A 23,101-nucleotide genomic window follows, 5' to 3' on the forward strand; every position below is an offset into this window, starting at 1 on the left:
CTATGAATACCCCTTTCCTCCATGAACATGTCCACTCCCCTCTTAAAGCCCTCCAAGCTGGCAGCCATCACCACATACTGGGGCAGGGAGTTCCACAATTTAACTATGCATTGTGTGAAAAAATACTTCCTTTTATCTGTTTTGAATCTCTCACCCTCCAGCTTTAGCAGATGACCCCATGTTCTAGTATTATGGGAGAGGGAGAAAAACTCCCTATCCACTCTCTCCAAACCACGCATAATTTTCTAGACCTCTATCATGTCTCCCCTTAGCAGCCTTCTTTCCAAGCTAAACAGCCCTAAGCGTCCTAACCGCTCCCCATAGGACAGTTGCTCTAGTCCCCTAATTATTTTTGGTTGCTCTTTTCTGCACCTTCTCAAGCTCTGTAATATCCTTTTTTAGGTGTGACCAGAATTGTACACAGTATTGCAAGTGTGGTCAAATTCAAATTTCTTGAACAGTTACGATCTTTAATTTACATGTACATAGGAGATAAAATTTCCACATGTTACCTCACTAACAGTCCATTTCTGAGACTGGGGTGAGTGGGCTTAGGAGGCAACTAGAGCCCTAAGCTGGCACCATGCAATCTGGCACAGATGCTGGCGTAGTGTCACTTGCCTGGCCTCCCAGGACTTCCGTGGCAGCACCCCCCAGATGCCGGCTCAGCTTCCTATCAGTGTCCTTCCAGCGCAACTGCTCACGCTGGTGTCCTGGGAGGCATTCCTGAAGTATTCTGGGGGGGTGGACCTTCCAGTAGGTGTAGTGGTTAAGAGAGGTATTTTGGAGCATTGGAGTCTGATTTGGAGAACCGGGTTTGATTCGCCACTTCTCCACATGGGTGACAAAGGCTAATCTGGTGAACAGGATTTGTTTCCCAACTCCTACACACAAAGCCAGCTGGGTAACCTTGGGCCAGTCACGCTCTCTCAGCCTCACCTACCTCACAGGGTGTCCGTTGTGGGGAGGTGAAGGGAAGGTAATTGTAAACTGGTTTGAGTCTCCCTGAAGTAGTAGAGGAAGTCGGCATATAAAAACCAATTCTTCTTCTTCCATGCCAGGAATGCCCCCTTCAGAAACAACCGTGCTGCGTCAGCAGCCATGCCATCCCTGGCCTCTGCAGGGCTCAGAAATGGGCTGTTACTGAATCCCAGGGCATTAGTGCTGTGTGTTTGAATTTGGTATTTTCTCACTGTATATGCCCTCATGCATAACTGTATAGTGTACCCCTCAAAATTGTTTTTCTAATTCAAAGTTTACCCATACATATCTACTACTGGTTGTATAACATCCAGCATGTGTTTTTGTGACAACCAGTATAAGAAATCTGAATAAGATCCTGAGATCCTAATATAAGCCTCTGAGGTAGAGAACAATGACATAATCGCCCTGTGGAATGTGTGCGTCAGCTAAGTAGAAATATCTCAGTCTGAGGATTTTTCATCAACCATGCAGAAATACAAAAGATACATTTAGCAGACTACCACCTTACAAACATGTTATTTATCCAAAAATCCAGTCAATTTCCTCATTCAGTCCTTGAGGTGTCAAAGTTTCCAGTGTAAAAATCCAGAAAGTTTCTTTCTCTCACAGTTGTTTGAAGAGTTGTGACCCCTATTCCATGCCCTGAAGATGACCAAGATGCCCTCCCTCTCATGATCTGCCTAAGGTCATAGAATCAGCATTGCTGACAGATGGCCATCTAGCCTCTGTTTAAAAACCTCCAGAGAAGGAGAATTTCCCACCTCCTAAGGAAGACTGTTCCACTGAGAAACCACTCTTAACTGCTTGAAAGTTCTTCCTAATGTTTAGACGGAAACACTTTTTATTTAATTTCAACCCGCTGGTTTGGGTCAGACCTTCTGGGGCAAGAGAAAACAACTCGGCACCATTCTCTATATGACAGCCGTTCAAGTCCTTGAACATGGTTATCATATCAGTCTTCTCCGCTCCAGGCTAAACATACCCAGCTCCTTCCTCATAGGACTTGGTCTCCAGACCCCTCACCATCTTTGTTGCCCTCCTCTGGGCATGTTGCAGCTTCTCTACATCCTTCTTAAATTTGTGGTGCCCAAAACTGAACACAATACTCTAGGTGAGGTCTAACCAGAGCAGAGTAAAGCGATTCCATCACTTTGCGTGATCTGGACATTGTACTTCTGTTGGTAAAGCCCAAGATTGCATTTGCCTTTTAAGCTACCACATCACACTGCTGACTCATGTTCAGTGTTTGGTCTTCTAAGACCCCAACATCCTTTTGCACACACTGCTGCCAAGACAAGTCTCCCCTATCCTGTAATTATACATTTGATTTTTCCTACCTAAATGCAGAACCAACCATTTATCTCTGTTTAAATGCATTTTATTAGTTTTAGCCCAAATCTCCAGGCTGTCAAGATCATCCTGTATCCTGGCTCTGTCTTCTACCATATTTGCTACCCCTCTCAATTTAGTATCATCTGCAAATTTAATAAGCATCCCCTCTATTCCTTCATCCAAATCATTTATAAAGATGTTGAACAATATAGGGCCCAGGACAGATCCCTGAGGTTTGGAGTGTTGGACTCTGATCTGGAGATCTGGGTTTGGTTCCCCACTCCTCCACATGGGTGACGGAGGCTAATTTGGTGAACTGGATTTGTTTCCTCACTCCTACACACAAAGCCAGGTGGGTAACCTTGGGCCAGTCATGCTCTCTCAGCCCCACCTACCTCACAGGGTGTTGGTTGTGGGGAGGGGGAGGGAAGGTGATTGTAAGCAGGTTTGATTCTTAAGTGGTAGAGAAAGTCGGCATATAAAAACCAACTCTACTTCTCTAGTCAATCCTCTCCGAATGGATTAGGAACCATTAACAAACATTCTTTGGGTGCAATCTGTCAACCAGTTACAGATCAACCTAACAGTAATAAGATCTAAATCACATTTTCCCAATTTGTCAACAAGCAGGGAATATGTCTGTCCTTGTCCTCTGACCCAGAAGCGCAAGTCCTTATCAAAGGTGTTAATTTGTAAGACTTGCATTACAAATATATGTACCTTTGTTATTATTGAATTGATATTCATGTATGTACAAATACATTTATGAACACATTCATATTCATAAATACATTGAGAGTCTTGAATATAATTCTATACCAGTTGATAAATTGTTTGTTAGAATCTGAGCTTGTTCATTTAAATCTGCTTCCAGACTGCAGTTGCATCTCAGTCTTAAGAACTGTGAATATGGCAGATTCCTTTTTAGGTGGTAAGGATGAAAACTATCGCTGGCTAAAAATGAGTTGACCTCTTGTTTGGCTTCCTATACATATCACTCTGTATTGTTGTGTCTGATCTTCTAACCACTACATCTAAAAATTTCAAACTGGATTTTTTAAATTGCATTTCAAATGTAATAGTATCATGTATAATATTGATGTACTGGCTAAATTGGTGGAGTAATTCCAAATGAGTAATATATCATCCAGATACCTTTTGCATAGGACAAAATATTTTTTAAAGATGAAATCATTCTGAAGAATAAACATTCTCCAATCTATCCATAAATAAGTTAGCCAATTCTGGGGCAAACCTGTGTCCCATGGCTGTACCTCCTACACACAAAGCCAGGTGGGTAACCTTGGGCCAGTCATGCTCTCTCAGCCCCACCTACCTTGCCAGTAACAACGGTTTTGAAATTGAAACAAAAATTTTGGGGGGCAAATCTCTGCAATTTGGCACAAGAATGTTGTGGGTAGATCCCTAATCTCTCTCGTAATACTTCAATACCCACATCCTGTGGAATATTAGTGTACAGGGAAACATCTCTTATGTGGTTAAAAAAATCCATGTTGTCCCTAAGATATGAGCTTGTGGTTTGGACAAAGGGTTTTAAAAATTGGCCCAAATTCATAGCAAGAGGTTCCAGCACAGATCCACGTCCTGACACTATGGGACTTCCTGGTACCGTGTATTTTGGGAAGTAAATGGAACTGAGGCACTCTGTCTTCTGTTTGCAGGAGGAACTCATCTGTATGTTTGTCAATATACTTATGCACTAATGCCTCCTATATCCATTCAGCTATTTCTTTCTTGATTTTCCCTGTTGGATTTGCACTGTGCTTTGTGTAGTGCGCTTCATTATTCAGCTGTCTCTATGCCTCTTGGATATAGTCCTCTCTATCCCCAAATGTGTTAGAAAAAACGTCTCTCAAAAGGATTAGGTGGCTCAACAAATGAGAGCTGAAGATCTTTGTGTGGGACAGCTGATCCCCATAAACTCGGGAGTAGATCCTTAATTGTTCTTAATTGATGGTTTCAATTGTTCTAATTGATGGTTTTAAGATGGGTTCCAGTGTTTAAGTCCTGGATCTCCTTGCAGGTGTAATAATCCCTAATGTATAATGCTACTCCTCCCTTTTCCGATTTGGTCTATTTCTCTGAAATAGGTTATACCCTTCAATTAAGACATTCCAATCATGAGACTCCTTCTTTAGTTTCCGTAATGCCTATTATATCATATTTGCTTTGTACTATTAAAAGTTCTAGTTCATCTTGCTTATTTCCCATACTCTGTGCATTAGTGTAGAGACACCTTAGTCCACAGGTCCTTCTTCTTGGCAGCTTATTTAAGATTGTCTCCCTCCCATTGTTACATTTTTGAACTATCTTTCCCTGCATAAGTGTTACTCTCTGCAAATCATTCATATCTATATTTGCAGTTATTGACCTCACTTGAGGCTTTAAATTTACGTCTCGCTCCCCCAGAAGATTTAGTTTAAAGCCCTCCTTATCAGGCTTGCAAGGCGGTGGCCAAACACATTTTTACCCGCCTTTGTGAGGTGCAAGCCATCTCCCGATAGAAAAGCATTATCCAGGTAGCGTAAGCCATGGTCCAAAAACCAAACCTTTCCTGGTGACACCATCGACGCAGCCACTCATTTGCAGAATTTTTCATTCTCTTCCCAATCCGTGGCCTAGTACAGGAAGAACCGACGAAAACACAACCTGTGCTCCCAGTTCCTTCACCTTTTTACCCAAAGCTGTATAGTCCCTTTTAATACTTTCTGGGCTGTGCTGGGCAGTATCGTTTGTTCTCACATGAATAAAAAGGAAGGGATAATGATCCGTGGGTCTAACAACTCTATCCAGACTTTCCGTCACATCCTGGATATGCACTCCCGCCAGACAATACACCTCTCGAGACAACAGGTCCGGTTGACACACTTTACCCTCTACCCCTCTCATTAGGGAATCCCCAATAACCAACACTCGCCTATTCCTACATTGGGGAGCAGAGGTTTGAGTCCTGTCATCCACAGGGACCTGAGAGACCAGAGAGGACTGGGCGCTGAACCTTTGTTCCAATAATCCAGGCTCTTTTTTTTTTTAATAAATTTTTATTGGTTTTTTTAAAACTAAATTCTTCATAATTTTAACAATTTTAAAGATAATGTCAGAGCACGATTGTAACAATTGTTGTCTTAATTACAAATAGTTATAAAATAATTTGACTTCCCCACCACCCCAGTCTGCCACTTGATAATATAATCCATCAATATATTCTGATCCTAATATTAATCTCATAGCATATAGAATATTACATTCCGGATCAGGATAAAAGGTAACCTTTCATTTTTCCCAAATCTTATAAATTCTAAAAATTAATTCAATCCTCCCATTTTCCCATAGATATTCATTACTTATTTAATTTAATTTAACATATTAATTTCTCCATCTCCACCAGCTCTAAAATCTTAAAATTCCAATTTCTTTTTCTTTCTTTCTGGAACTTCCGCCTCTTTCCATTTGGCTGCAGATAATAATCTTGTAGCCATTATAAGATAAATTCAAAAATATCCTTTTAACATTATACCGTAAATAGCCATGCCACCCATTTATACTGTCAAAGCCATCCAAATCCAATAATCATATTTGAACAAGTCTTTTAGCCATGATCTAATATTTCCTTCTGCATTTGAAATAGGTCAGTTAGAAACAGGAACAAGGTCTCTTTGTTCTCTCTCAACTCGTCTGGCAAGTTACACACACCAAGATAATTTTCTCTGACCTGCATCTTCATCATGGCTAAGTCCTTAATTTTTACTTGTGTTGCTTCAATTTGTTTTTCTTGACCTTCTAGCTCCTTCTTTGTTTCCTTGAATTCTTCCATAACTTTGTTAACTGGAATGTCCATTTCTTGCATGTCTGTTTTCATTGTCACAGGCAGGTTACATTCTTGGTCTTCTATCTTCTTTATATCCTTATGTTGTTCCAAGACTAATTTGACCGAAGAATCCATTGCTTGCTTGTCTGTGTTGATCATCATTTGAACCTTAATATCCTTTATGTCTTCTGTAACCAGATCCAGCTTCTGATTAATGATTTGTGATGATTTGTCAAGAGTAATCACCATTGAGATCAGTTGAGCCATTTGTATTGATATCTGTTCTAGATGTTTAGCTGTCACCTCAGACTGATTAACTAACATATCCTGCACTTTTTTCTCCATGGTTAAGTTCTGTAAAGTTTCCTTTACGTTTTTAAAGGCAGGGCTATGTAATAAACCAGAACAGGGACGAGTTCCAGATATTTACTTGAGTAGTTAAGCTGCAAAATTGTTGGTCATCTGGCAGGAGTCCTTTACATGTAATTGATGAAGGATATTTCATTGACCAGCTTGAGTACTTTTTCAAATTGAAAAAGTTAACATTTACCCTTAAAGTCGCATTTTAAAGTTGACAACACCAACGAGTTTTTCCGGACGCTCTAGGTCGGCTTAACCAGGAAGTATTCCGGAAGTTGCCTCGTCACGAACCTTCTATCGTCTTCTCGATGGTGGTTTCCTTCAGGAACAATTTCAATGTAGCACGAGTGAGACGTTTTTCCGGTCCTATAACTTACTTCCTGCTGATTTGGATGCCGAGCAGTAGAGAGGGATAATAGATGGAACGCAGAGTCTTCCAGTCTGAGATATCCTCTTTGTTGCAAAACGTGGCTGGAGGACTCTTTTTACACCGGAAAAGTTCTCAAAGGTATCTCCCTCCCCTTCCTTTAAGAGCGAATCGGATTGGCAAATCGTAAGTCAATCATTTAGGCTTGTTGTTTTGATTTAAGCTGATCAGTTTGATAAGGCTCCTGCCGCTTTATTTGATGAGTCTCATACAGCAGAGTCATCCGTTTCAATTAAGGAAGGAACAGGGTTTCCAGGAATGTCTTCTTCAACCCCCGTTATTCGATAACACCAATGATGAATGAAAGATTCTTATCTACTCACTTGGGCGTCTAGGGGTGAGGTTCTTATCTTAATGTAGTCCTTATGATGTTTATAAGGTGGTGGGGGGTAGAGTCTAAATGCCGAAGTTGCACTCTGGCGATTCCAATCCCTTCGTGCCCACGGGATCAACGTCTAAATCTCCGGGGGACTTATTGAAGCTCCCTCGGAGTATTTAGGAGATCAAACCGCATAGATGGCTGCAGGGAATTCCTGCTTCCCAGCCCACTTGCAAGGGCTGGGTTGGGGTGCAGTAAAACACCCCAAAAGAAACGCAAACTTGGATTCCCCCCAGGAGCCCCTGGGAGAACGAAGCACTCAGCCCAGCGTCACCACCGGAAGCCCCCGGATCTGCCAATAATCCAGGCTCTTAATAAAGTATACTACTTCAGGATCACCTGCCTGAGTCTGTTTACTGTTGGGATGTTACAGGTAAATGCCTGAACCTGATACCTACTAAAAGCTTCACGACACTCCTGGTTTCAGAGTAAACTACAAATACAAACTTTGTTTTAAGGCCCCCAGACCCGACCCCCAGGCCAAGAGCCCCCGGCCAAGAACCCTTGTGCTCTCGCCAGAGGCGCCACGCCTTCTAATGAAAAGCCCTCAGCCCTACCCCTCAATAGCTTATAGCAGAGGGTGGAGCCAGCAATTTCCCCAGCAATTACTCTGCCCTCACACAGGAATTAGCCACTAAACACAACAAAAGAACAAAGGGAGCCACTTAGTACCCTCTGTAGCACTCCACCCAGTCACTCACTCTCACATACACCAACCTCAGCTAGACAGCATATATTAGGCAGCTAAGGAAAATCTAAAATCTAAAAAGTGCACTGACCTTCCATATTAACATACCATACCCTCATTAGCACATTATCTTGATACTTACAGGACAATGATTAGCACATTACCTTTGATACTTTTTGCAGGACAATGATTCAGCTCAAACCCAACCCCTTTCTGACTATATATTACTCTTCCTACACACTTGACACTGAGAGACACTGTCCTTCAGTGTTACTCCTCTGAAGATGCCTGCCACAGCTGCTGGCGAAACGTCAGGAAAGAAAATACCAAGACCACGGTCACACAGCCCGGATAACCTACAAGAACCAATGCACTGACCTCCTTAGACACTCTGGTTCGTGCAGACACTAGCCCAGGTGCCTCAGGTTCTGTCCTTGGAGAGATGCACTTTTATACTCAAATATCTCAGCTACTGGAGGAGTAATTAAAACCTTTCGTCTCTGGCGAGTCCATTGTTTTGCCAGTTACTTCTAGCAGCCTCGGGGCTCATTTTTACTATAAATATTGGCACACTTGCACTGTGTGCATCCTGGACCCCCGCATGCACCCCCACTAACTTGTAGGCCCCCTTCTCTTTCCACTCTCTACAACACAGCTTTTATTCGGATGCTGCTCTTCTGGACTGGTAAATATCACCCTCAACCCTCATATCCTTGTTCCTAATCTCTCCTCCCTGTTATTTTCTTAGGTCGTGTGAATTGGCTACAAGATTTTGCAGTGTGTGTTTGTTTGAACTCCATTTCATTGGAAATAAATGATATATGTTTCATGGACCACCATGTTGCCTCTGGGGCCAGCGCCCCAAGCCCTGGGGGCTTGGGAAGGGGAGACGCTATGGTCTCGGGTGATGGCTTGGGGGCTGCCCCCAGGCGCAGCCATGGGTAGGGGGGTTCTGTGAGGCATGGGGGGTTGAGGCAGCAGGGGGGTACAGCCATGGCATGGGGCAGGTCTTCCAATGCCCCCAGTATTCCTGCCTGATGCTCTGCAATGATGTGGGTCAGCTTGAGCATCGTTGACAGATGGCCCCTGGAGGCAGTGACCTCTGCAGCCAGTGTCGCCACCCACCAATCTGCCTGGTCGGTAATCTCCCGCCACTTGCGTCTGGTCTCCAGGTGCTACCTCTCAATAGCAGCCCACATGGAAGAGAAGGTGGGGGGTGGGTTGTCAGGCCAGGGGCCATGAGCATGAGACCCGGGCGCAGGCTCTTCCTCCCCCTCTTCACTGGGGGGCTCAAAGCCTGGCTGAAGAATAAAATTCTAAAGTATCTGCAGTAAGCACCTGAGAACTGATTCCTTAAGTCATAGCACACACACAATCACCTACAAAACTAAGAATGGTGGGAAGAGGCAAGCACAAAGAGAAAAGAGATCAACATTACTTTATCCATGGTGAGAGAGAAGATGAGAATTGCTGAAAGTCTGTCCAAGATTTTTTCCCTGATGATCTTTAAGGGAACCTAGTGTCATGCCAAGCATAGGGATTTCCGTTTATTGGGGAAAATTAGCTGGAGACTTGATAGAGCGATGCAAGAGGCTGGCATGGGGATCTTTTAACCAGTTCCGTTCCAGGTAAACAAATTAAATGGAAAGAAACCCAATAACGATGAGGTTTTTATGAATGTTAAGGATTTTATTAAAGGATAATCAAATAGGGTAAAAAATACACACACACAATTCACAACATACACAGAGCTAAGAAACTAAAGGTTTGAGAGCCCCAAGTGGGCTATAGTAACCTTCCAAAGAAACGAGGTCCAGAATGGCAGCAGCAGAGAGAGAGCTTAGCAATGACCAGCACTACTAGCTAGGAAAACAATACACCCACATGGTATCGTGGGCCATGGGGCTAGTTATACCCCAAAAGGTAGCTGGAGGCAATGCCTGCAATGTCAATACACATTGCTAGTGACAAAAGGCTTGATTACATACAACAGGATTAATTGGGAGTAGAGAATAAGAACATAATAATGATGGCTGGGTGTGATAGAGTTGGAGATTAAGGCAGGGGTCCGGAAGGCATGACCGGACACAGGTTGTATCCTGAAGGGTACATGTGAATGGATTGACAGGATATGGCAGGGCTTGAGCAGGCTACTGGACATATTCATGGAGGAAAGGGGTATTCATGGCTATTAGTTAGAATGGATACTAGTCATGCTGCATACCTATTCTCTCTAGTATCAGAGGAGCATGCCTATTATATTGGGTGAAGTGGAACACAGGCAGGATGGTGCTGCTGCAGTTGTCTTGTTTGTGGCTTCCTAGAGGCACCTGGTTGGCCACTGTGTGAACAGACTGCTGGACTTGATGGGCCTGGGTCTGATCCAGCAGGGCCTTTCTTATGTTCTTTTGTTAACTGCACAGAAATAACAGCTTATCTTGGTCCTCCTTTGTTTCCATGGAAAAGCAGCAACATTCCTTCCATGGAGTGGGTGGCAGATCTCCAGACCCTGACAGTTTGCTTCAGACTTGCACAACAAAGATGGATGCAGGAGATAGAGTTGTCTCAGGCTACATGGCACTGTGCCATCCTATGCGCACCAGCTGTAGTCCTGTAAAGCATGTGGGGGTGTCCCAGGATTCCCCAGTGTCTGGCCTGAGCCCATGACACTAGCACATCCTTTTCATGAATCTGGGCTCCGCCTTTCCTGTGGAAAAATCCCATAGTTTCACATTCCAAGGTGGGGAAGTTTTCAAAGCTCCAGGAGTGCCTAAATTGACGGCATTAAAGCTGCTTTAATGGCTCAGAGGTGACTTCCGGTAACTGAGCTGGTCCCGGCACACGTCCAACATACGCTTTAAATTGGTGTGTTTTTTGCACACCAACCCGGTTCTAAACAGTGGACCAGGATGCAGGAATTCCTCTGCAGCCTGAAGAAAACGGTGTGACTCCCATACTGTCCGAGGGAGCTAAGCCCCCAGGAGGTGTGGATGTTGTCCCGCTAGGCATTGAGGGGAGAAGACATCGGCGTGAGCGTTTTCTTGGCATCTAGCTTGGACCTCCATTACCTATCACCTACATATGCACTATTTAATGAAGAAAAACCTCACCCTTCAGAAATCTATGTAACAAGAATAACTTTTGATCTTACCGGGAATGGAAGTTTGATCTGACTGGGGAAATAACTGGGAACTCCGCATTCTTTCCCCCCCCCCCAATATAAAACCTTTCTGGTTAAGATTTCAGATAAAGCGGCAAGGACTCTATCCATGCAAGAAGGAAATATGGAAAAGAAAATTCAGGAGATGTTTGCCAGACAAAAAGAGACAACTGCAAAACGATATGAACAGCTGTCAAAACAACAGAAGCAGCTGTCAAAACAGATGGAGCAAATGATTACTATACTGAATACTTTTATCCAACCAACGACACAAGTATGGAACGAGGCAATAGAAGACCCTACAGAAGAAGCAACCCAGATGACTACAATGAGGTCAGAGGTGATACTAGAGGGCCCTCTAGTGGATAAGAAAGATGAAAAACACAAGAATCTCGTAAATGAAATGGATTACTATAATACATTGACAACAATGGACTTGAATGAGAGTGACTTTGAATCAAGTCCTTTTAATTTGCCTGATGAATTGTTCAACATTTGTTTGGAAGATCTGATGACCAAGAAAAAAAAGGAGATTTCAGGATCATCTTTCTTGAATTTGAGAAGCAAGATGTTGCAACAAGGATTTACTATGAAGACTATCCACCTGCAGAGGAGACCTTACTAACAATTCCCAAGGATGCTCCTCGATATCTACTATTAATGATGAGAAGAAGGAAATGCTGGAAATTCCGGATAAAGGGATTAAATTAAGAGATTTTAATTTTTTTATGGCAAAGATTAAAAAGGAATAGATTAAATGGAACTGGTTAAAAGGATTGGCTTTATGGATATGCAATTATATATGATAATTAATTTACTAGAATATGCTTTAATTGAGCGTTTGGGAGTAATGGAGATTTATAAAATAATTAATTTTTAAGGAATGGAGGGAAATGTAGGGGAAGTTAAAAAATTTCTTTTTTCATTTTTGATTACAAATATTTTACAATGGTTCCTTTTTTATTTTATACTTGATGTTAACTGTTAAACTATGTGTTTAACATTTTGGGACCATGGATATTACTTGATCTATTCCCATATTTATACTTTCTATTAATTTTATATTAGATAGATTTAATTGTTAGATAGAGACTAATTAAAATTGTATTGGGGCTAGCTCTGTTAGCAAAAGTTTTGACAATTTATTTTAAGATAGAAGAGGGTGGGGGGGGGAAGTCAGCTTGTGATTAATTTAGTAATATAGAATTTTTAGTAGTATTAGTTTTTGTTAATACTGGATTATGTTTATATGTTAATATATTAAATTAGAAAATAAAAAATTATTTTTTAAAAAAATGGCTCAGAGGTGATGGCCAATTAACTAGAAATTGTCTCGCATTGCTTTGATGAAATCCTCTTGAAGTAGAGATAAGGGTGTTCACAGGACATTGAGCTGGGGGGAGTATATAAAAGTCAGTGATATCCTGCCTCTGTCAAGGAAATGCGCTCTGGACATGACAGGGAGTGGCACTCTCTCAAACTTATGCCAAAGATCCACCCAATGTACATTACACTTTCAATGGGGTCCCCTTCAAAAAAACTAAGAAAAGATTGGGGACAAATTGGAGTGCCTCAACAGAGGAGGGGACAGGGGCCTTATACTGAGCATTCAAAAAGGTTTTCCCTTTCTATGGGGTCTTAGATGCTGTGCCAGATTGCTATTATGACTGATTATCTTTCCACACACTGAGCATTCAAAGGTATCGCCCTGTGTGTGTTCTTTGATGCCCTTGAAGATGGCCACTTTCACTGCAATTCTTTTCACACTCTTGAGCATTCAAAAGGTTTCTCCAATGTGTGGGTTCTTACATGCTTTTAATTGCCACTGCAACTAAATCTCTTTCCACACTCAGCATGAAAAAGGTTTCTCCCCTGTATGGGTTCTTTGATGCTGTTGAAGATGGCTACTGCAACTGAATCTCTTTCCACACTCCGAGCATTCAAAAGGTTTCTCCCCAGTGTGGGTTCTTAAATGCGTTTGAAGAGCGCTACTCTGATTGAATCTTTTTCCACACTCTGAGCATTCAAAAGGTTTCTCCCCAGTGTGGGTTCTTTGATGCTTTTGAAGACTGCCACACTGACTGAATCTCTTTCCACACTCTGAGCATTCAAAAGGTTTCTCCCCAGTGTGGGTTCTTAAATGCGTTTGAAGTGTGCTACTCTGACTGAATCTCTTTCCACACTCTGAGCATTCAAAAGGTCTCTCCTTTGTGTGTGTTCTCTGATGCAGTTGAAGATGGCTACTGCAACTGAATCTCTTTCCACACTCCGAGCATTGAAAAGGTTTCTCCCCAGTGTGGGTTCTTAAATGCGTTTGAAGAGAGTTACTGTGACTGAATCTCTTTCCACACTCTGAGCATTCAAAAGGTTTCTCCCCAGTGTGGGTTCTTAAATGCGTTTGAAGATGGCTACTCTTACTGAATCTCTTGCCACACTCGGAGCATTCAAAAGGTTTCTCCCCAGTGTGGGTTCGTAAATGCGTTTGAAGAGAGCTACTGTCACTGAATCTCTTGCCACCCTCTGAGCATTCAAAAGGTCTCTCCTTTGTGTGGGTTCTTAAATGCATTTGAAGTGTGCTACTCTGACTGAATCTCTTTCCACACTCGGAGCATTCAAAAGGTTTCTCCCCAGTGTGGGTTCGTAAATGCGTTTGAAGAGAGCGACTGTCACTGAATCTCTTTCCACACTCTGAGCATTCAAAAGGTTTCTCCCCAGTGTGGGTTCTTAAATGCGTTTGAAGAGAGCGACTGTCACTGAATCTCTTTCCACACTCTGAGCATTCAAAAGGTTTCTCCCCAGTGTGGGTTCTTAAATGCGTTTGAAGATGGCTACTCTGACTGAATCTCTTTCTACACTCCAAGCATTCAAAAGGTCTCTCCTTTGTGTGAGTTCTCTGATGCAGTTGAAGATGGCTACTGCAACTGAATCTCTTGCCACACTCAGAGCATTCAAAAGGTTTCTCCCCAGTGTGGGTTCTTAAATGCGTTTTAAGAACGCTACTCTGACTGAATCTCTTTCCACACTCTGAACATTCAAAAGGTTTTTCCCCAGTGTGGGTTCTTAAATGCGTTTGAAGAGAGCGACTGTCACTGAATCTCTTTCCACACTCTGAGCATTCAAAAGGTTTCTCCCCAGTGTGGGTTCTTAAATGCGTTTGAAGATGGCTACTCTGACTGAATCTCTTTCTACACTCCAAGCATTCAAAAGGTCTCTCCTTTGTGTGAGTTCTCTGATGCAGTTGAAGATGGCTACTGCGACTGAATCTCTTGCCACACTCAGAGCATTCAAAAGGTTTCTCCCCAGTGTGGGTTCTTAAATGCGTTTTAAGAGCGCTACTCTGACTGAATCTCTTTCCACACTCCGAGCATTCAAAAGGTTTCTCCCCAGTGTGGGTTCTTAAATGGTTTTGACGAGAGCTAGTGTCACTGAATCTCTTTCCACACTCAAAGCATTGAAAAGGTTTCTCCCCAGTGTGGGTTCTTAAATGCTTTTGAAGAGAGCTACTGTCACTAAATCTCTTTCCACACTCTGAGCATTCAAAAGGTTTCTCCCCAGTGTGGGTTCTTAAATGCTTTTGAAGAGAGCTACTGTCACTGAATCTCTTGCCACCCTCTGAGCATTCAAAAGGTCTCTCCTTTGTGTGAGTTCTCTGATGCCGCTGAAGATGGCTACTGCAATTGAATCTCTTGCCACACTCCGAACAGTCAAAAGGTCTCTCCTTTTTGTGAGTTCTCTGATGCAGTTTAAGATGGTTACTCTGACTGAATCTCTTTCCACACTCGGAGCATTTAAAAGGTTTCTCCTTTGTGTGGGTTCTTAAATGTGTTTGAAGAGAGCTACTGTGACTGAATCTCTTTCCACACTTCAAGCATTCAAAAGGTTTCTCCCCTGCGTGGGTTCTTAGATGCCTTTGAAGATGGCTATTTAGACTGAATCTCTTTCCACACACTGAGCATTCAACAGGTTTCTCCCCAGTGTGGGTTCTTAAATGCGTTTGAAGAGCGCTACTCTGACTGAATCTCTTTCCACACTCTGAGCATTCAAAAGCTTTCTCTCCTGTGTGTATACTTTGGTGCACAAGGAGCTGTGATCTGTATCTGAAGTACTTGCTACAACGAAAGCATTTATGTGCCCCCATTACACTAGGCTTTCGAAAAAGTGCATTACCCTTTCTTCCACAAGGGAACATCCTTCCACTCTTCATGCAGATAAATGGCTTTTCTCCTGAATGAATCCTTTGGTGTTGAAAAAGGTCTGATTTCTGTGTGAAGTTCATGCCCCAGTCGGAGCAGCTATAAAGTTTCTTCCATTTGTGTATTCTTTGATGTCTAAGGAGCTCTGATCTGCGATGGAAGCTCTTGCCACACTCTAAGCATTGATGGGCCTTCTTTCCTCTGTGCATTTGCAAATGGATATCATATTGGGCTTGATCTGAGAAGTTCATTCCACACACAAAGCACTTGCATGCCTCTTCCACCATGTGGACTAATTCATGGACATCCTGCTCTTGGCCAGGAATGGGTCTATCCCTCTTCTTGACCATATGACTTTCTTCCTGCCTGTTTAGTCTGCCTTGACTCCAGAAGTTTCCTTTCCAATATTCATTCTTCACTTTATCTGGCAATAGCTGATGCACTTCCCGATCACCCTCATTCCACTGATCATGCCCTGCTGGAATGGAAAGAGAGATCCCTTTAGCACCCACATGAGTCCTGATGATCCACAAGCGAAACATTTTTTTAAATTATTATTATTTATTGCATTTTAACCCAAAAAAAGCCCTGGCCCTGATCGAGGCCAGCCAGATACTGCTTGGGCTGGAGATCACAAGTAAAGTTGGTATTACATGAACATAAATTTCTCCAGGGAACATACCAGGAGAGGCAGTCCTGTAGACAGGACAGTCCCAGATGTGACAGTCCCAGACCATGTAAGGCTTTAAAGGTCATAATCAGCACCTTGAAGCTGACCTGATATTTCAGCTGGAACCAGTGCAGTTGACACTGGTGTAATATGTGTCCACGGCAAGGTACCAGTAAGAAGTCTTGCTGCGGCATTCTGTACTAGCTGGAGTTTTTGAGTCAGTCTCAGGGGTTCTTTCTTAAAAGAAATGGAGAATACTCCAATTACCATGTGGGGTGTTCATGGGCTGCTATAGGGGTAATTCGTCCTATGGGTATCCCTTGCAACCCTCAAGGTCACAGAATGCCAGGCAAGTTGAAAGAGAGAAACAGTGTGGAGGTTTCTATGCTAATGCTAGAAGCCTCTAAGCAGAAATGGGGGAGTTAGAGTGTATTGTTTTAAGAGAAAACATAGATATAGAGAGCATTACAGAAACCTGGTGGAGGGGAGAGAACCAGTGGGATACAGTCATCCCGGGTTACAAACTGCATAGAAATGACAGGGAAGAGCGTATTGGAGGGGGTGTTGCTATGTACATCAAGGAAGGCATAGTGTCTAAAAAGCTAGAGACCATAACAAGGGCAGACTCGTCCACAGAATCCTTATGGGTGATGATTCCGGGCCCCAACAGTGATTTAGTACTGGGGACATTCTATCGGCCCCCTGACCAAATGGCTCCGGGTGATCTTGAGATGGAGAATGAAATTAGGGAAGCATGTAAAGATAATGAAGTAGTAATAATGGGAGACTTTAACTTCCCTCATATTGATTGGATAAATGTATGCTCCAGTCAAGCCAAAGAGATAAAATTTTTAGACATCCTAAATGACCGTGCCCTCGAACAGTTGGTCATAGACCCAACCAGAGAGGGAAGTGATCCTGGATTTAATACTCTGTGGTGCTGCCAGTGACTTACAGCCCATTCCTGAGAATGCGGCATGCAGAGTTGGCGGGGAAGAGGCGCAGTGGCGCCTCTTCCTAAGCTGATTCACATGGCTGGGAAAACAAAAAAGGCCGTTTGGCGGCTTTTTTTGTTTTCAATGGGGCCTGCACCGCTGTTCTGGCTGCCGGCACAAGTGGCCGAAAGGGGATAGGAAGCCGCCTAGCTGGCAGCTCCTCCACGCCGGTGCCGGTGCCACGGAGAGGCTGCGAAAATGGAGGGGCGAGGTACTGTCCTGCTGCGCTCGCCCGCCAGCGGGACTGGCCTCACCGCCAGCGTAAGTATGTTTAATCACGGTATTACGCGTACTTGCGCTGGCGGCGAGGTGACACCGCCTCCTATGGAGCTTCAGCCCATTTTTCAGGAATGGGCTGTTAGTGCGGGATGTGGATGTAGTTGAGCCAGTTGGCAATAGTGATCACAATGGCATCAAATTTAATTTATATGCAAGTGGGAAAGTGACAGGGGAAATCTCACACAATCACCTTTGACTTTAAAAGAGGAAACCTCTAAAATGAGAAAACTTGTAAAGAGGAAGTTGAAAGATCAAGTTAGGAGGGTTAAATCTCTGGCAAAGGCTTGGAGTGTTACTGAAGTCAACATTACTAGAGGCTCAGCTAGCTTGTATACCGCAGGTCAGGAATGGTAGTAATAAGTCCAAGACGTCACCACCATGGCTAACAGGTAAGGTTAGCCATTGAGAAAAAAAAGCCATTAGAAGCCATTAGAGAAAAAAAGCCTTCAGAGACTGGAAGGTTTGCCCAAATGAGGCGAACAGAAGCAAACACAAACTTGCACAAAGGAAATGCAAGCAGATAATTAGAGATGGGAAAAAAGATTTTGAGGGGCATATTGCTGAACACATCAAAACAAACAATAAGAAATTCTTTAAGTATATTAGGAGTAGGAACAAAGCTAGTTAAGCAGTTGGACCATTGGATGACAATGGGAGTAAAGGAACTCTAAGGGAGGATAAAGCGATTGCTGAACAACTAAATGAATTCTTCTTATCTGTCTTCACTGTTGAAGATACAGGGCAGAATCCTTCTCCTGAACAGAGATTTTGGAGATGGGAGAATGAGGAACTGAGGCAAATCGTGGTAATAAGGCAGGAAGTCCTAGAACATCTAGACAAACTGCAAACTAACAAGTCACAGGGACCAGACTGTATTCATCCTAGAGTTCTTCAAGAACTCAAACGGGAAATTGCTGAGCTTCTAACAAAGATATGTAATATGTGTCAGGATCAGGCGTTTACCCCTAGCATCCCATAAGCAAACTCATCCAGGCAGGTAGTCCTGAAGCAGTAATACTTTATTAGGAGCAAAAAGGTAAATTAAAGAACTGACTATCTACAAACAGAAGAAGGCTGTTAATAACGATACAGAGGACAGTACATGCTTAAAAGCACTTCTGCCAGGGAAAGTAAAACAAAGTGAGGTAAACCCAAGATAAGGGGTTCCCAGGAAGCGTAGACCAAATATCTGCACAGCTGCAGAAAACAGGACAGAGAATCAAGGTCGTTTGACACGAAGCCAGAGTCTGGCCTCGTCATGTCAAGAACAAAGGCCTGACAATATGTCCCTTCGATCAGCCTCTGTACCAGAGGACTGGAGAATGGCCAATGTAACACCCGTTTATAAAAAAAGGTTCCAAGGGGGACCCAGGAAATTACAGGCCAGTTAGCTTAACGTCTGTTCCAGGTAAATTGATGGAAAGCATTATTAAAGATAGAATTGCAAGCATACAGAAGGGCAAGGTCTGCTGAGCAAAACCCAACATGGCTTCTGTAAAGGTAGGTCCTGTCTCACTAACCTATTAGAGTTTTTTGAAAGTGTCAATAAGCATGTGGACAGGAATGAGCCTGTGGATATTGTGTATTAGGATTTCCAAAAAGCTTTTGACAAAGTCCCCCACCAAAGACTGCTAAGCAAACTTCATAGTCACGGGATAAGAGGACAAGTCCTCTTATGGATTGAGAGGTGGCTGAAAAATAGGAAGCAGAGAGTAGGAATCAATGGTCAGTTCTCACAATGGCGGGATGTGAGCAGTGGGCTTCCTCAGGGATCTGTGTTGGGACCGATGCTTTTCAACCTGTTCATCAATGACCTGGAGTTGGGGTTAAACAGTGAAGTAGCCAAGTTTGCGGATGACACCAAAGTATTTAGGGTGGTTAAAACAAAATCGGACTGTGAAGAGCTCCAGAAGGATCTCTGCGTACTGGAAGAATGGGCATTAAAATGGCAAATGAGATTCAATGTGAGCAAGTGTAAAGTGATGCATATTGGGGCAAAAAATCCCAACTTCACATATATACTGATGGGATCTGTGCTGGCAGCGACAGACCAAAAAAGGGATCTTGGGGTGGTAGTGGATAGCTCAATGAAGATGTCAACCCTGTGTGCGGCTGCTGTAAAAAAGGCAAATTCTATGCTGGCTATAATTAGAGAAGGAACAGAGACTAAAACTGCTGATATCATACTGCCCTTATACAAATCTAAGTTGGGACCACACTTGGAATACTGTGTACAGTTCTGGTCACCAGTCCTAAAAAAGGATATTACAGAGCTTGAGAAGGTGCAGAAAAGAGCAACCAAAATGGTTAGGGGACTAGACCAAGTGTCCTATGGGGAGCAGTTAATACATTTAGGGCTGTTTAGCTTGGAAAGAAGGCAGCTAAGGGGAGACATTATAAAGGTCTATAAAATTATGCATGGCTTGGAGAGAGTGGACAGGGAGAAGTTTTTCTCCCTCTCCCATAATACTAGACACGGGGTCATCTGCTAAAGCTGGAGGGCGAGAGATTCAAAACAGATAAAAGGAATGTATTTTTTCACACAACGCATAGTTAAATTGTGGAACTCCCTGCCCCAAAATGTGGTGATGGCTGCCAACTTGGAAGGCTGTAAGAGGGGAGTGGATATATTCATGGAGGAGAAGGGTATTCATGGCTATTAGTTAGAATGGATACTAGTCATGCTGCATACCTATTCTCTCTAGTATCAGAGGAGCATGCCTATTATATTGGGTGCGGTGGAACACAGGTTCTGGTCTGAGCTTCTGGGACAACAGAAAACAACTCGGCACCCCCCTCTATATCAGAGCTTCTTAAAAGTATGGGTCACAACCCCAAATGGGGACATGGAATAGAATCTCGGGGCCGGGAAAAGTCGCCACCCTCTCTGCCGAGCCCCCCCCCCCTTGAGCTCTCCCTAGACCAGAAGTGTCAAACTGGCCTGCGGAGCTGAATCAGCCAGCCCCCACTCCCCCTTCTTTTCTGAGCACAGGGAAGCCACTGAGGAATTAGGATGGGGGCCCCTTCCAGAAACTTCCTGAGGGCCTCTCAGTCCTGCATTGGCCTCAGGCCAGGACACCCTCTCTGGCTTATGCAATGGCCACAACACTGGCCTCTGTTGCCCCTGGCTCAGCCAGGACATTCGGGTCACTCTATCCGGCCATGCTGAATATTGCTTTTGCTCCCACCCCACCACTTTGAGGCTCCCAGAAGGCAGCAAGTAACAGAGCAGGCCTCAAAACAACATATTGCTGTTTAAGATTTTGATTTTGAATCAGCCCAATGGCACAATCCTAATGGCAGCAATTTGCACCTCTGCCCCCTTACCCAGAGAGGCCACGCTTCCGTAGTTCTCCAGCATGACTTCCTTGTAGAGAGCTCTTTGGTTCGGATCCAGCAGGGCCCACTCCACCTCAGTGAAATGCACAGCGACCTCCTCAAAGGAAACTGGAGACTGAAAGCAAAAGCAGATTCCTTTGTCAGAGATAATGCAAGGCAGAGGCAAATTTCTGGAAGGGAGGCGCATTCTGGGAGGGTCCCAGATGGAGAGTTCGCCATGGGTAAAAGAAGTGGCATTCAGAGGCTCTTGCCTGGACACTTTAAAAACAACTGCAGGAGAAAAGCCCCCCAGAAAAAGGAGGGGGGACCCAGGCTGCCCTCTTCTCATCTCCCCTACCTGGACTGGAGGTGCAGCAGCTGTTTCCACACCTCCGCAAAGAGAACGGATCAACAGTGTCTCTTCACTGCCTGCGAGGGAGAGAAAAGTGGAAGAAAGGGTATTAGCCTCGACTTCCTACTTAACTTTCTCTTAAGTTGTGGGAGAGGCAGAAGAGAAGCACAAGGGACGGATGAACCTGGGGGTGGGAGGGACTCTAAATTCTGCTGACACGTTTCAGACTTCTGAAATACTTGCAACCTGTCCTGGGAATGGTGGAGCTCAAAAAAGTGGCAGCATTTCTTCTGGATCAGACCAAATGCCCAGGCAGGCTGTTCTCCCACCAGCTGGGCCCTCACACAAGCCCTTGAGTCCAGGTTGGTGGAAGGAAAAGAGGGGAAAATAACATTACATGGCACCTCGCTGCCACAATCTGGCCAAAAAACCACACATGAATTGAGCGGACCTGGAAACTCAGGGTAATATCACTGGGTGTCCGGATCGTCTACTGATCCAGTAATGTCATATCTGGGTTTTCAGCAAGAGGTAACATCAACATGGCATCACATCCGCCACAAACCCCTCCCCAAAGGTGCTGGACATGCCAGACCTCTGCCTGGCATCCTATTTCCTGTAGAAGCCCGTCAGATGCCCTGCTAAGCATGAGCACAAAATACATTCTCCCACTATTCCCAGGAGCTATTCTACCCACAATGTACAGGCTTTGTTTATTTGCGAGAATTAAGAGCTCGGTTGAGATTTGTCTACCTTTTCTTCTGGGCCACCTTCACTCTCTCTAATGGAAAAAAGGGGGGATGTGAATCTTGTAATCAATATGAGGAAATGCCTGCATGATTTTGTAGAATCCCCTTTAATGGGCATCACAGTTAGTGAACGTTGAGTGTCAAAAGGTGGGTAGAGGACCGTTTCTCTTTTTCCCCCTGACTAGAACTGCCCACCCATCAAATTCACCGGATTCCCCAATCCCATCCAGGCACAGTGAGTCCTTACCGCGTGAGAGCGCATCTTGGGCACACTCCTGGGATTGGGCCCACTGCCCTTCCTCCAAGGGAGCTCTTTCTGTTTCAGAGAACTCAGCTTCCATCTTCACGGATGGATCCCACCTCTGAAACAGCACCAAGGGAGACGGGTAAGAGATGGAATGGAAGACACCAAGGAATGGATCCTGCCCCACTCCCAGACTCTGATCCTTTTTCCCCTTAGACCTGGAAGGGTTTTCCTCTTACCTTGTGGAATTACCTGGAAGGTTAAGAAATTCCCTAAAAGAAGTGACTGATGAAGCATGTTGTTAAATCTCCCATTTGGATGATTAACACTTGGGCAAATATCGGGCAAGGAAGCTTTAGGGTAAGGTCAGATATCGTTGCTTGATTTGGAATACCTGGAAAGAAAAGCCCTCACCTGTTCTGCCTGCCTCTTCTCCTCTGCCTGACTTAGGAGGAAACCTTCAGCCAGGGCCACTGCTTGGGAACTGGTCTCTGGCCCGCATCCTCTGATCCAGCTCTGCATTTTCTGGGGCAGGATGGTCAGGAACTGCTCCAGGATCACCAGGTCCAGGATCTGCTTCTTGGTATGTCTCTCCGGCTTCAGCCAGTGGTTGCAAAGTCCATGGAGCTGGCTGCAAACCTCTCGGGGCCCATCGGCCTCACAGTAGCGGAACTGCCAGAAGCGTTGGCAATGTACATCTGAGTTCAGGGGCTCCTGATCCCAGATCTCTGGCACAGCTCTCTCCCAGGATTCAACACCACTCCCAGCTTGGACAGGATGGGGGCCTTTCCTTGCTCCCTTGGCAGGTCCATTTCCTTCTGGGTCCTGCTCCTCCATCTCTTTCCCCTTCTATTAGGATGCCTCTGACTGTGACAAGATCCCTTTATTCGCTTGGCTACAAAGAGAGGCTTCTCCCTGCGGGGGAGGAAAGAGGGGGGTGAGACAGATAACACCGTGCCAGAAGGGAAACAAAAGAATGGAGACACGCAATGGGTCAGAACCAAAGTGCCATTTGTGGTTTGTAGTATCATTTTGTTATATGACATACCCAGATTTTTAAGAGATGCCTGTTAAGTTCTTTGGGAAGGCTAACTGTCTCTGGCTCTTTAAAGATGCTACAAACTTGTGTCTGATTACTTTGG

At 44.1% G+C, this 23,101-nt stretch overlaps 1 protein-coding gene across 1 annotated transcript; it reads right to left on the reverse strand.

The window, feature by feature from the left end:
- Positions 1-13,023: 13,023 nt before the first annotated feature.
- LOC130493302 (zinc finger protein 14-like) lies at positions 13,024-22,796 on the reverse strand (the record flags this gene model as incomplete). The annotated part of the gene is made up of 5 exons (XM_056867012.1): positions 22,374-22,796; positions 21,963-22,077; positions 20,973-21,043; positions 20,631-20,750; positions 13,024-15,210 (listed from the first exon to the last, which is right to left on the reverse strand). Coding segments are annotated over exons 1-5 (2,916 nt in total), but the record flags the coding sequence as incomplete, so codon positions are not given.
- Between the last annotated feature and the right edge of the window lie 305 nt (positions 22,797-23,101).

This window comes from Euleptes europaea, chromosome 1, assembly GCF_029931775.1.
Source record: "Euleptes europaea isolate rEulEur1 chromosome 1, rEulEur1.hap1, whole genome shotgun sequence".
NCBI lineage: Eukaryota > Metazoa > Chordata > Lepidosauria > Squamata > Sphaerodactylidae > Euleptes > Euleptes europaea.